Here is a 14,476-nt window from a genome sequence, read left to right as displayed (position 1 = left end):
CCCGGGAGGCGGAGCTTGCAGTGAGCTGAGATCCGGCCACTGCACTCCAGCCTGGGTGACAGAGCGAGACTCCATCTCAAAAAAAAAAAGAAAAAAAAGAAATATGCATTTAAGTTTCCCTCATGTCTGTTCATCGCTTGAAAGTTCATTTCATCACCGAGTAATAGTTCATTGTATTTATTACCACAGTTTGTTTACGCATTCACCTATTGAAGGACATCTTAGTTGCTTCCACATTTTGATAATTATGAATAAGGCGGCTGTAAATATTTGTGTGCAGTCTTTTGTTTTGGGACATAAATTTCCAGCTCATTTGGGTTAACACCTAGGAGTGCAAATGCTGGATTTTATGGTCAATCTATGTTTGGTTTTGTAAGAAACTGCCATACTGTTTTCCAAAGTAGCTGTACCATTTTGCATCCTCACTAGAATAAATGAGAGTTCCTGTTGTTCTACATTTTTTATAGCACTTTGTGTTGCCACTAAGCGTGTAATAGTATTTCATTGGTGTTTTAATTCACAGTTCCCTAATGACATACCATGTCGAGCATCTTTTCATATGCCTATTTACCATCTGTATGCTTTCGTTGATGAGATGTCTGTTCAGATCTTTTCTCCATTTTTTAATTGTGTGTTTTCTTATTCTTGAATTTTAATGTGCATATTTTGGATACAAGTCCTTTGTCAGATACATGTTTTGCAAATATTTTCTCCTAGTTTATGGCTTTTTAAAAAAATTCTCTTAACAGTGTCTTTTGCAGAGCGGAAGTTTTTAATTTTAATGAAGTAAAACATCAATTTTTGTCTTTAATGGATTATGCTTTTGGTATTGTATTTTATTCTTGGTTTTTGTTTTTGTTTTCATTTATAGTGTGGTATTTTAAAAGTTCTTGCCAAATCGAAGGTCATTTCAATTTTCTCCTTTGTTATCTTTTACGGTTTTATAGCTTTGTGTTTTACATTTAGGTTTATGATCCATTTGGAGTTCATTTTTGTGAAAGGCATAAGGTCTGTATCTAGATTTTTGGTTTTGGCCTATGGGTGTCCAGTTGTTCCAGCACAATTTGTTGAAAAAACTATCCTTTCTCCATTGTATTTTCTTTGTTCCTTTGTCAAAGGTTGGCTCTGTTTGTGTGGGTCTGTTTCTGAGCTCTCTATTCTGTCCCATTGATCTAATTCTCTTTCACTAGTGTCACACTGTCTTGGTCACTGTACCTTTATAGTGTTGATGTGTATGAAGTAGAGCTTTATAGTCCTGATGTGGATTGTGTTGGATATTCTGGGTCTTCTGCCTTTTCATACAAACTTTAGAATCAGGGCCAGGTGCAGTAGCTCACGCCTATAATTCCAGCACTTTGGGAGGCCAAACTGGGAGGACTGCTTGATCCCAGGGCGTTGAGAACAACTCGAGCAATATAGAGACTGCGTCTCTACAAAAAATATATATATATAATTAGCTGGTCATGGTTAGTGTGCACCTGTAGCCCCTGCTATTTGGGAGGCTGAAGTGGGAGGATTGCTTGAGACCAGGAGTTCGAGGTTGCAGTGAGCTATTTTTGTGCCACTGCACTCCAGCCTGAGCAACAGAATGAGACCCTGTCTCTAAACAAACAAACACACACTTTAGAATCAGTTTATCAATATCCACAGAATAATTTCCTGGGATTTTGACTGATATCACATTAACTCTGTAGAGAAAGCTAGGAAGAACTGACATTTTAATAATGTTGAGTCTTCTTATTCATGAATGTTCCATGTTCGTTCCATTGAACATTCATTTATTTAAGTTTTTGAGTTCTTTCGTCAGAATTTTGCAGTCTTCTTCATATAGCTCTTACGCATATTTTGTTAGATTTATACATAAATGTTGTTTGTTTGTTTTTGAGACAGAGTTCTGTCACCCATGCTGGAGTGCAGTGGCACAATCTTGGCTCACTGCAACCTCCGCCTCATCAGTTCAAGGGGTCTTCCCACTTCAGCCTCTGACGTAGCTGGGAATACAGACTCGTGCCACCACACCCAGCTAATTTTTGCATTTTTAGTAGAGACAGGGTTTCACCATGTTGGCCAGGCTGGTCTGGAACTCCGGACCTCAACTGATCCATCTGCCTTGGCCTCCCAAAGTGCTGGAATTACAGGCATGAACCACCGTGCCCTGCCAAGTATTTCATTTTTTTAGTTCTAATACAAATGGTGTTGTGGTTTTAATTTTAAATTTCAATTGTTCCTTGCTGGCATATAGAAGCAATTGACTTTTGCATATTAACCTTGTATCCTGCACCCTTGTTACAAAACGGCTTATTGGTTCTAGGAGGGTCTTGTGGTTTGTTTTGTTTTGTTTCTGTCAATTCTTTGAGATTTTCTACATAGACAATTATGCTATCTGTGAACAAAGACAGTTTTATTTCTTTGTTCCCATTTAGTCTACTGTTAATATTTTTTATCGTCTTACTGCATTATCTAGGACTTCCAACACAGTGCTGAATACGTGACAGGAGACATCCTTGTCTTGTTCCCAGTCTTGGGGGGAAAGCATCTAGTTTCTCACCACTAAGTATGATGTTAGTTGTAGGCTTTTTGTAGCAATTCTTCATCAGGTTGAGGAATTATCCCCTCTATTTCTAGTTTGCTGAGAATTTTTTAAATCATGAATGGGTGGTTTTTTTTTTTTAATGTTTTCTCTGCATCTATTGATATGATCCTGTGATTGTTTTTCATTAGCTGTTGATATGATGGATTACATCAATTGATTTTCTAATGTTGAGCCAGTCTTGCATGCCTGGACTAAATCCCACTTGACCTTGGTATACAACTCTTTTTATACGTTTTTGAATTCAATATTCTATTTTATTAAGGATTTTTATATCTATGTTTATAAGAGATACAAGTCTGTTTTGTGTGACGTTTTTATCTGTTTTTTGTTCTAGAGTAATGCTGGCGTCGTAAAATGAGTTAGGAAGTGTTCCGTCTGCTTCTATTTTCTGGAAGAAATGTTAAAAAAAAATTGTACCACTTCTTTTTTAAACATTTGATAAAATCACCAGTGAAATCATCCAGACCTGGTGTTTTCTACTTAAAAGGTTATTAATTGTCGAGACAATTTCTTTGATAAATATAGGCCTATTCAGATTACCTGTTTTGCTTTGTGTGAGTTTTGGTAGATTGTGTTTTTCCAGGAATTTGTTGAGTTCATCTGAGCCAGCAAATTTATAGGCATCAAGTTGTTTGCAATACTCCTTTGTTATCTCTTTTTTTTTTTTTTTTTGAGACAAAGTTTTGCTCTTGTTGCCCAGGCTGGAGTACAATGGCATGATGTCAGCTCACTGCAACCTCTGCCTCCTGGGTTCACATTATTCTCCTGCCTCAGCCTGCTGAGTAGCTAGGATTACAGGCATCTGCCACCACACCTGGCTAATTTTTTGTATTTTTAGTGGAGACGGGGCTTCACCATGTTGGCCAGGCTGGTCTCGAACTCCTGACCTCAGGTGATCCGCTCATCTTGGCCTCCCAAAGTACTGGGATTACAGGCATGAGCTACCATGCCCAGCCTCCTTTATTATCTTTTTAATGTCCTTGAGATAAATGGTGATGTTCCTTCTTTTATTTCTGATATGAATAATTTGTGTCTCCAGCCTGGGCAACGGAGCAAGACCCTGTCTCAAAAATAAATTGATAAATAATGTATGTTTTCTCACCTTCGTTCTTGGTTGGCCTGGCTAGAGGGTCATCAATATTATCAATCTTTTCAAAGAACCACTCTGTGATTTCATGCTTCTCTCCGTCATTTTCTTGTGTTCAATTTCATTGATTTCCGCTGTAATTTTTATTATTTCTTTTATTCTGCTTACTTTGGATATAATTTGCTCTTTTTTAGTTTTATACAGTAGAAGCTTGGCTTACTGATTTTAGATCTTTCTTCTTTTCCAATACATACATTCAGTGCTACGAGTTTCTTTCTAAGCACTGCTTTTGCTGCATCCCATAAATTTTGATCAGTTGTATTTTCATTTAAATGTAGTCCAAAATATTTTTTCATTCTTTTGAGGCTTCTCTGACCTGTGTGTTACTCAGAAGTGTGCTGTTTTGTCTCCAAATATTTTGGTATTTTCCAGTTATCTTTCTGTTACAGATTTCTAGTCTAATTCCATTGTGATCTGAGAGAGTATATTGTATGATATCTCTTCTCTTAAATTTGTTAAGGTGTGTTTCATGGTCCAGGATATGGTCTATTTTGGTGTATGTACCATATGAGCTTGAGAAGAATCTGTTGTCGTTGGATGATATATTCTATATATATTAATTTAATCCAATTGATTAATAGTGGTATTCAGTTCAACCATGTCCTTACTATTTTCTGCCTGCTGGCTCTGTCGATGGTTGATAGAAGAATATTAAAGTCTCCAACTATAGTAGTGAATTGGTCTATTTCTCCTTGCAGTCTTTTTTGTTTGTTTGTTTTTGAGATAGAATCTCTCTCTGTCACCCAGGCTGGAGTGCAATGGTGCCATCTCTCCTCACTGCAACCTCGCCCTCCCGGGTTTAAGCCATTCTCCTGCCTCAGCCTCCAAAGTAGCTGAAATTACAGGCATGCGCCATGATGTCCAGCTAATTTTTGTATTTTCAGTAGAGATGGGGTTTCGCCATGTTGGCCAGGCTGGTCTTGAACACCTGACCTCAGGTGATTCAGCCACCTCGGCCTCCCAAAGTGCTGGGATTACAGGTGTGAGCCACCGAGCCCAGTCTTTCTCCTTGCAGTTCTATTATGTTTTTGTCACATGTATTTTGGCACTCTGTTGTTAGGTGCATACGCTTTAAGTATTGTATATCTTCTTGGAGAATTGACCCTTTTGTAATGCCCGTTCTTTTTATTTTTTATTTTTTGGTCTTAAACTCCTGGGCTCAAGCGATCTGTCTGCCTCTGCTTCCCAAAGTGCTGGGATTACAGGCATGAACCACCACACCTGCTCTTGCCCTTCTTTATCTCTGATAATTTTACTTGCTCTGCAATCTGCTTTGTCTGAAATTAATACAATTACTCTAGCTTTTTTTTTTTTTTTTTTTGAGGCGGAGTCTCGCTCTGTCGCCCGGACTGGAGTGCGGTGGCCGGATCTCAGCTCACTGCAAGCTCCGCCTCCCGGGTTCATGCCATTCTCCTGCCTCAGCCTCCGAGTAGCTGGGACTACAGGCGCCCGCCACCTTGCCCGGCTAGTTTTTGTATTTTTAGTAGAGACGGGGTTTCACCGGGTTAGCCAGGATGGTCTCGATTTCCTGACCTCGTGATTCGCCCGTCTCGGCCTCCCAAAGTGCTGGGATTACAGGCTTGAGCCACTGCGCCCGGCCTACTCTAGCTTTTTTTTGATCAGGGTTAACACAGTTATCTTTCTCTGCCCTTTACTTTTAATCTACAAGTGTGTTTATATTTAAAGTGGGTTTCTTATAGACAACATATACTTGGGTCTTGGTTTTTTGATCAATTCTCTGACAATCTCTTTCTTTAGTTGGTGTACTGAGATTATTTACACCTAAAATGATTATTGATACAGTTGGGTTAATGTTTACCATATTTGTTGCTGTCTTCTCTTTGATGTCCTTGTTCTTTGTTCCTATTTTTATCTTCTACTCTTTTTCTGCCTTTTGCGGTTTTGATTGAGCATTTAATATGATTCCAGTTTTTCTCCTTTGTTAGCATATTAATTTTGCTTCCTTTTTACTTTCTAAAAAGGGTTTGTTCTATAATTTGCATTTCTAAGTAATTCAAGTCCACTTTTAAATAACACTATACCTCTTCATGAGTAGCGCAGGTACTTTGTAATAGGTTATTCCGTGTCTCCCTCCCATCTCTTTGACATTGCTTTAATTCATTTAGCTTATCCATGAGCTGTGATTATCCAACATATTGTTGCTATTATTATCCTAAACAAACCCTTATCTTTTAGGTCAGTTATGAATTTAAAAAGAAGGATTTTATTTATTTATTTATTTGTTTATTTACTTATTTTTGAGACGGAGCCTTGCTGTGTCACCCAGGCTGGAGTGCAGTGGTGCGATCTCATCTCACTGCAACCTCCACCTCCTAGGTTCAAGCGATTCTCCTGTCTCAGCCTCCCCAGTAGCTGGGATTACAGGCACGTGCCATCATGCCTGGCTAATTTTTGTATTTTTAGTAGAGATAGGGCTTCACCATCTTGGCCAGGCTGGTCTCGAACTCCTTGTGATCCACCCGCCTTGGCCTCCCAAAGTGCTGGGATTACAGGCGTGAGCCACCAGGTCCGGCCTATTTTTTCTTTATTTATTCCTTCTTGAATGCTCTTTCTTTACGTAAATCCAAGTTTCTGACCTATGTCATTTTCCTTCCCTCTGAAGAACGTCCTTTAACATTTTGAGGGGCTGGACAGGGTGGCTCACGCCTGCAATCCCAGCACTTTGGTAGGCTAAGGCAGGAGAATCTCCTGAGGCCAGGAGTTTGAGATCAGCCTGGGCAAGATAGTGATACCCCATCTCTAAAAAAAGGATCACTTGAACCCAGCAGTTCAAGGTTATAGTGAGCTATGATGGCACCACTACACTCCAGCCTAGGCTACAAGGTCGCTGTCTCTAATGAAAATAAAATAAAACTTTTTTTTGCAAGGCAGGTCTACTGACAACAAATTATCTCCATTTTTGTTTGTCTGAGAAAGTCTATCTTCCTCACTTTTGAAGGATAATTTTGATGGATACAGAATTCTATGCTTTTTTTTTTTTTTTCCTTCAACACTTTAAATATATCACTCTACTCTCTTACTTGCACAGTTTCTGGAGAGAAATCTAGTGTAATTCTTATCTTTGTACCAATAGGTAAGGTGAGTTTTTTCCTCCAGCTTTTTTCAAGATTTTATGTTTGTCTTTAGTTTTCTGCAGTGTGAATACGATATGCCTTGGTGGAGATTTTTGGCATTTATCCTGCTTGATGTTCTCTGGGCTTTCTGGATGTGCAGTTTGGTGTTTCTCGTTAATATTAGAAAAGTCTTAGCAATTATTAATTCAAATATTTATTCTCTTCCTTTCTCTCTTTGCCTTCTGGCATTCCCATTATGCATATGTTACTCCTTTTGAAATTGTCCCACAGTTTGGGGATATTTTGTTCCATCTCTGAAATTTCTTTTCTTTTTGCTTTCAGTTTGGGAAGTTTCTATTGACATATCTCTGCCCACTGACTCTTTCCTTGACTGTGACCAGTCTACTAATGAGCCCATCAAAGGTGTTCTTTACTTCTATTACAGTGTTTTTGGTTTTTACCATTTCTTTTTTATTGTTTCTTAGAGTTTCAATCTCTTTGACTATATTACTCATCTGTTCTTGCATGTTGTCCATTTTTTCCATGAGATCTGTTAACATATTAATCAGTTATTTTTATTTTTGTTTTCTTCAGATGGAGTCTTGCTCTTGTCGCCTAGGCTGGAGTGCAGTGGTGCAATCTCGGCTCACTGCAACCTCCACCTCCCGGGTTCAAGCAATTCTCCTGCCTTAGCCTTCCAAGTAGCTGGAATTACAGACGTGCACCACCACGCCCAGCTAATTTTTGTATTTTTAGTAAAGATGGGGTTTCACCATGTTGGCCAGGCTGGTCTCCAACTCCTGACCTCAGATGATCCACCCGCCTCAGCCTCCCAACGTGCGAGGATTGCAGGCGTGAGCCACTGCACCCGGCCTAATCAGTTATTTAAAATTCCCACCAAATCTCTGTCATAGCTGCGTCTGGTTCTGATGCTTGCTCTGTCTCTTCAAATTATGTCTTTCGCCTTCTAGTATACCTTGTCATTTTTTTTTTGTTGAAACTGAGCATGATGTGCTAGAAAAAAGGAATTTCAGTGAATATGCCATTAATGTGAAGTGTTATGTTTAACATGATAGGAGTTAGGCTATGTTTACCGTTTGCTGTAGTTGTGGGTGTCAGATGATTCAATCTCCCCTAAAGCCCTTGCTACCGTTTTCTCTATTCATTTAGGGTTTCCCTCAAAACTCCATCTTAAATAGAATCTGAGCCTTGCAGTTCTTTCTGTTATAAACCCCTGACATTATACAGGGGTCCTATTGATGTGGTGGTAAGGTGTAGGGGGGAGGAAAAATGTTCTATAGTTCTATAATTATATCTCAGTCTTTTAGTGAGCCTGTGCCCCTGGGCTGTGACCTTCACAAATGCTTCTCAGCTTCCTTCCTGACCTCAGGTGAGACAGGAAAACCTGAAGGGACTAGAGGTGGGTACTTTTCTTTCCCCAGGTCAGTTACGCTCCGGTCAAACTCCAGTCAGCTAGGCTCACTTCGGCAAAACAGCTTCCCTTAAGAGCAGACCTTTGTTAAGATCAGAATGCTCTGGGCATATTTCAAACCGGTTGTTTTTCCTGCTGGAAGCAGCAGGGAATTTTCCTTCAATCCCCACAGGCATGCGCCACCGCAGGAAGCTAATTTTTTTTTTTTTTTAAAGACAAGAGTCTGGCTCTGTCACCCAAGCTGGAGTGCAATGGCATGATCTCAGCTCACTACATCCTCCACCTCCTGGGTTCAAGCAATTCTCTTGCCTCAGCCACCCAAGTAGCTGGGATTATAGGCACGCACCACCATGCCCAGTAATTTTTGTATTTTTAGTAGAAATGGGGTTTTACCATGTTGGCCAGGCTGGCTCCAACTCCTGACCTCACAGTGAAATTCAGTAGGGCTCCTGGAGGTAAAACTCATGAAAATGTGCCCCAACCAAGGCAGTCATTCTCACCCAGACCAGAGGATTTCAAAATAAGTGGCCTTTGGACCTTGAGGGAGAAGAGATTTCTTTCCCTAGCCTTTGCAAGGTTTGTGGCTGAGACTCCAATAACAAAAGACAGATTAACAAGAGAAAAGCATCCAATTTTATTTAATGTAAGTTTTAGGGGACACACGAGCCTTCAGAAATGAAGACCCAAATATACGGGAAAAACTGTATTTTTATGGACATTTGTGCAGAAGTATGATTGCAGGACAAAAGGGTATGATGTCATGGTTATCAACTAGGGGGAAGTAGCAAGGTCTGTTTGTTCAGATTCCTCTTGGCCTCTCTGTGTGACTTTCCTTTCCTTGGGTATAAGGCAGGACACCTGTCACAGGAGGTCTTCAAGGGAAAAGGGAGGGAGAAGTCCAGAGAGTGACCTTCCTGCTTCTGCAATTTTCTTAGTTTCCTTCGGCTTAAAATACTCAATATGCCAAGGTGCCATATTTTGGGGTGTCCTGTTCTGAGCCCCACAGAGCTCACAAGCTCACGTAATCATCTTGGACGTTTGATTTCTCACGTCCAGGGACATTTTCCAGGGCCTGAGGCCATTGGAACCAGAACTGTCCATTTCCTGCCCCTGCAGGTGACAGGCTGGGAAGGAGATCCTCGAGCAAGCGGGCTCTCAAAGCCGAGGGGACTCCGGCTAGGCGCGCAGCTCAACGAAGCCAGAAGGAGCGCGCTGGGGGCAGCCCAAGCCCCGGGTCTCCCCGGAGGAAGCAAACAGGGCGCAGGAGACACGGAGAAGAGCTGGGGGAACAGGAGCGGAGCAAGGCAGAGAGGACCTGCCAGGGGAGGAGAAAGCGAGACGAGAGGGCTTCCTTCAAGGAGCAGACAGCAGCCCCAAAGAAGGAAAAGGAGATTCCGAGGAAGGAGAAGTTGAAGCGGCAGAAGAAACCCAGGTGTGTTGTGGCTCCGATTCTGCGCGCTCGCTCCGCGCGCTCCCGCTCCTTCGCGGCCCTTCTCCTTCCCCCATGAGGGGCTGATGTCCTCCTCCCTGGTGAGAGGCAACCCGTGCCCTCGCTCTGGCTTCCGCATCTCCCAGCCCTTACCACTGCCCCGCTCTGCGGTGGGTTCTTTATCCCAGAACCGGGATGAAGGTCGCAGGTCCTCGCACGAGGAGTGCCCACGGGCTGTCCACTCCACTGTCTCACGGCACACTGGTGAAGTGGAGCGCGGGTGGTGAGGTGACAGGGCATCAGGGTGGGACAAGACCCCGCGTCCCCTGAATTTCAGCTGGTGACTCACCCCAGCTCTTGAAGAGGAGGAGCTGAGAGACATGAACAAAATTGGATTCAGGAACCATCGGAGGGCTTAAGAACACCTCTTTCCGGATTCCGGATCTGGGCCAGTTTCCTGTTCCCGAAACGTGGCACTGTCTAGGAGGCCTTCGAGGATGCTACCAGCTCTGAAATTCTGGAGCTTGGAGATTTTATTTGTTTTGCTTCCTTTGTTCCATTACCATTAGCACCAACTAGCACGTGTGGGTTAGCGGACAGGGCCAGCTTATGGCATCAGAAAGTGAAGATACGGGGTTCATGTTTTTGCTATCAATTTTAGTAGGTGTCTCCTCTTTGCCTCGCTTTTTCAATCATTGAGGATAATAGATGCCTTATTCGTTGCTCAGATTGTTTTAAGAATTCCTTGTGATAGGAGTAGGAAGGCTTTTGCAAGAGTTGGGAACATTAGGATTATGGTGAAGAGTTGATGTTCTTTCCCGGTGGTTTGTAGCAAATCCTCTTTGCCCACAGCCTCAGTCGGATGCTCCGCCTTCCTCTCTACCTTTACAGAGAGGCTCTTAAACAAGGCCACTGATTTTTTTCAGTCGCCATGCCAACCATCCTGGCTTGGTTAGAGCCTTTGTCTGCTGTCTGGCTGCTCCCAGACATGAACTAAAAAGGTAAAGGATACATAGTGCCCTTGGCCATTTAAAAATAACGTGAATGCACCGTTGATGGGCCCTGGGTGTCCTGAACTTTAGAGGGAGCCTGTACCATCCCAATGGGCCACAGACTCATTCGTCATTTTCAGCTGAGGGCCATGCCAGGGCATTAGAGAGATGAAAACGTTCAGTTCCTGTTGCCTAGATACTGACAGTGTGGCACAGGAGATAAGACATAGGCACTGGTAATCCTAAGACAAGGCAGAAAGCAATATGCATGCAAGACAGGACTTGATGGAGCGCTGAATTCCTGGGGTGCTGGGCCATCAGGGTTCCTCCATGGAGAAGGTGAACATCTCAGTGAGGCTTTGAAGAACAGGTGGAATGTGAATAAGCAATGACTGAATGCCCAACCCCCCAAACTGTGGGAACACCCCATGCAGAGACTCAAAGGCAGCTATCATTGATTGGGTGTGTGTGAAGTACGGCAAAAAAAAAAAAAAAAAAATCTCTGTGTTCTAGGCTTTTCAACCTTTAAGGGCATCCTAAAACTTCTGCTTTGCTCCCCAGGAGTTAATCAGAAGCTAAAACACCCTGAGACTGCTGCAAACCTGTCTTTAAAACCTGCAGTAACCCAAGCCCACACCCTGATACTGCCATTTATGAAACACACTCAGGCTGCCCAGCCATAACCCTTCTTTAGTCCTTTTCTTTACCTACCCGATTGGGCGCTGTCTCGCTCAGCTGAGAGTCACTATTTTTATCACTAAAGGAGTCAGAATAGGCCGGAGGCTGTAAGGAGCACACACAGACACTTGGATTTGGGGACAATTGAGCACATAGTATTATCTGGGAGATGGGGAGGTCCCCAGCTGGAAATTCTCTACAGCCCTGCTGTCCAATATGACAGCCACTAGCCGCATGTGGTTGCCGAGCACTTGAAATGTGGCCCGTGTGCCTGAGGAACCGCATTTCTCATTTAATTGTAACTCAATGTTAATACCACTGAGTTGACATAAGCGTTGGTGAATTTACTTAATTTGGGCAGATGTAGTTTTGAAACTGATTTGATTTGACTTTGAAGCCAAAACAGTTCTTCTACAAAAAGAAAAACTACTGTTGTCAATGCAGATACAAATATCAAAGGAAAATAATATTTTGCTACTTGATTCAGTTACTGGGAATCTTTTAAGTATGTCTAAAACAATTTGGGCAAATCTACTTTTTTCACCTATCAACTTATGAAATATACAGATTAAATATATCTGATGAAAGTTTAACATCTGAATAGCCTTGCAGTGTGAGTACAAAATGAATACTGACCTTTGAAGACAGTATTTTTTAAACGACTGAAATATCTCTAATAATTTTCTATTGATTACAGGTTAAATTCCAGTTTTTAATATATTTGATAAAATAAACTATATTATTAAAATTGCTTTAATCCATTGCTTTTTTACCACTTCAAGGTGCCTACTAGAAAAATTTACGTTACAGTAAGTGGCTTGTGTCCTATTTCTGTTGGGGCGCACTGAGCTGTGTGTGGTTTGTGGGAGGACTCGGAGAAATGGAGGATGGGGACGCAGCCCTCTGGGGCCCTGGGCTATAGGATAGAATTTTGGCCTCCGCTGCCAGGCGATGGGAGTCACCGATGGCTTCTGAGCAGGGGGCAGGAGTGCCATCTTGCCTGTGGGTGCCTCCTCACTCCACAGCACCTGAGGACACCACCTCCTTTCCATCTCCCCTCTGCCTCTGCCCTGGCTCTGCCTCCAGATCATCCTCCTTGGCCTCCAGTGCCTCTGGTGGGGAGTCCCTGTCTGAGGAGGAACTGGCCCGGATCTTGGAGCAGGTGGAAGAAAAAAAGAAGCTCATTGCCACCATGCGGAGCAAGCCCTGGCCCATGGCGAAGAAGCTGACAGAGCTCAGGTGAGCAGGCTGCAGGCCAACCAGGGCCGCCCGATTCCACAGCTCCTTCTGATGGGAATGGGAGCCCCTCCCTCCACATTTCCCCAAAGGGGCTTGATGTGAAGGGGGATGCTCCAGCAAGGAGCACAGCACTCAGGGAGCCCCATGAGAGTCAAGGCAGCCCTGCTGCTCGCCAGCACCACAGGCCCTGGAGGGGGAGCCACGGAAGACTTAGAGGACTCCCGACCTGTGCCCATGCCTTCCCCTGCCTGACTGCCCCTTTTGTCCCATGCCGCACCTCATCTTGTGGCTTCTGTGCCTCCCTCACAGCCCAACACAGACATGCCTTCCCCCGGAAGCTTTCTAGACCCCCTCCTCCTCAAAAGCAGCTCTCTCTCATGTTCCTGGAGCACCCAGCATCTCTCCGTGTGTACACACTCTCACTCGTGTGATTTGCACAGTGAGTGGGAGAGAGTCTGTCTGAACCACTGTCACATCCCCATTGCCTGGCACAAGGTCAAGCTGGCCCCCATGCAGCATGAATATTACTCTGTGAATGGCAGCAGGCCTCCTGCCCATGCCACTCGACTCCTGTTTTCTACTCAGCCACTTCTTTGGTTTCCATGTAAAAGGCTGATGCACAGAGCATTTGATGATTCTGGGGTCCTTGCTGCAGTTTTGAAGTAACAGTAGGCTGGGCACAGTGGCTCACACCTGTAATCCCAGCACTTGGGAGGCCAAGGCGGGTGGATCACTTGAGGTCAGGAGTTTGAGACCAGCCTGCCAACATGGTGAAACCCCGTCTCTACTAAAAAGACAAAAATTAGCTGGGCGTGGTGGCAGGCACCTGTAGTCCCAGCTACTCGGGAGGCTGAGGCAGGAGAATTGCTTGAACCCAGGAGACAGAGGTTGTAGTGAGCCGAGATCATGCCACTGAACTCCAACCTGGGCAACAGAGGGAGACTCTGTCTCAAAAAAAAAAAAAAAGAAAAAAAAGAAATAGCAGCAGCAGTCATGTTACATACTTTTTGAGTTTCTGCTAAAAAGTTCCTATCCAACATGACCATTTTCCCCAAGGTCCCTCTGTTTTTTTGCCACAGTGTTGGGGGTGACACTCCCCCCCGTTTCCTCTGTAGGAAGCCCATGCTCCCTGGCTCCTCTCATATCTGAGCTTCCTCATTCCTCAAGTCAAACTCCTCACCCTTTATTAAGCAGAGCAGTTTGACAGCCACGTTTTCGCACTATTTATCCCAAGAGGCACAGTAAAGATCTAGCTACACCAATACTGGGCAGACCCTGACAGGGAAAACAAAGGTTACCCCACGGCCCTGCAAATTATTACATCATCTCCTATACAGCTGCAAGAAAAAACACCTTCTGGTAGTGCCTCCAGGCCTATGCTTTAGGCCAGTGCTGCTGAGCACCAGAGCTTTCTGCAATGATGGAAATCAGTCTAAATCTGCTCTGTGTAACACATAGCCTCTACCACGTGTGGTTACTGAGTGCTTAAAACAGATTAGTGTAACTGAAAAACTGATTCTTTTGTTTTAGCTTTTATTTAAACTTAAATTTATGTATAGCATAGTGACTATAATTAATAACAATGTATTGGATACCTGAAAATTGCTAAGAATAGATTATAAGTGTTCTCACCACATACAAGAAATAAGTATAGGAGGCAATGCATATGTTAATTAGCTTGATTTAGCAATTCATAATGTATACATATATCAAAACACCATGTACACCATAAATATACACAATTTTTTTTTGTTTGTTTGTTTTTTTTGAGACAGAGTCTTGCTCTGTCGCCCGGACTAGAGTGCAGTGGCCGGATCTCAGCTCACTGCAAGCTCTGCCTCCCGGGTTTACGCCATTCTCCTGCCTCAGCCTCCCCAGTAGCTGGGACTACA

At 43.3% G+C, this 14,476-nt stretch overlaps 1 protein-coding gene across 1 annotated transcript in view; it reads left to right on the top strand.

The window, feature by feature from the left end:
- The window catches only part of TMC2 (transmembrane channel-like 2), a 110,240-nt gene that overhangs the window by 13,994 nt on the left and 81,770 nt on the right, over window positions 1–14,476 (top strand). Inside the window, exons 3-4 of the mRNA XM_011943351.1 lie at window positions 9,363–9,678; window positions 12,432–12,584. Coding sequence (XP_011798741.1) covers window positions 9,363–9,678; window positions 12,432–12,584 — 469 coding nt within the window. The remainder of the gene's footprint in view (window positions 1–9,362; window positions 9,679–12,431; window positions 12,585–14,476) is intronic.

Source organism: Colobus angolensis, unplaced genomic scaffold, assembly GCF_000951035.1.
Source record: "Colobus angolensis palliatus isolate OR3802 unplaced genomic scaffold, Cang.pa_1.0 Scaffold219, whole genome shotgun sequence".
In the NCBI taxonomy this organism is placed as follows: Eukaryota; Metazoa; Chordata; class Mammalia; order Primates; family Cercopithecidae; genus Colobus; species Colobus angolensis.
This window is presented reverse-complemented; position numbering and strand designations above follow the sequence as displayed.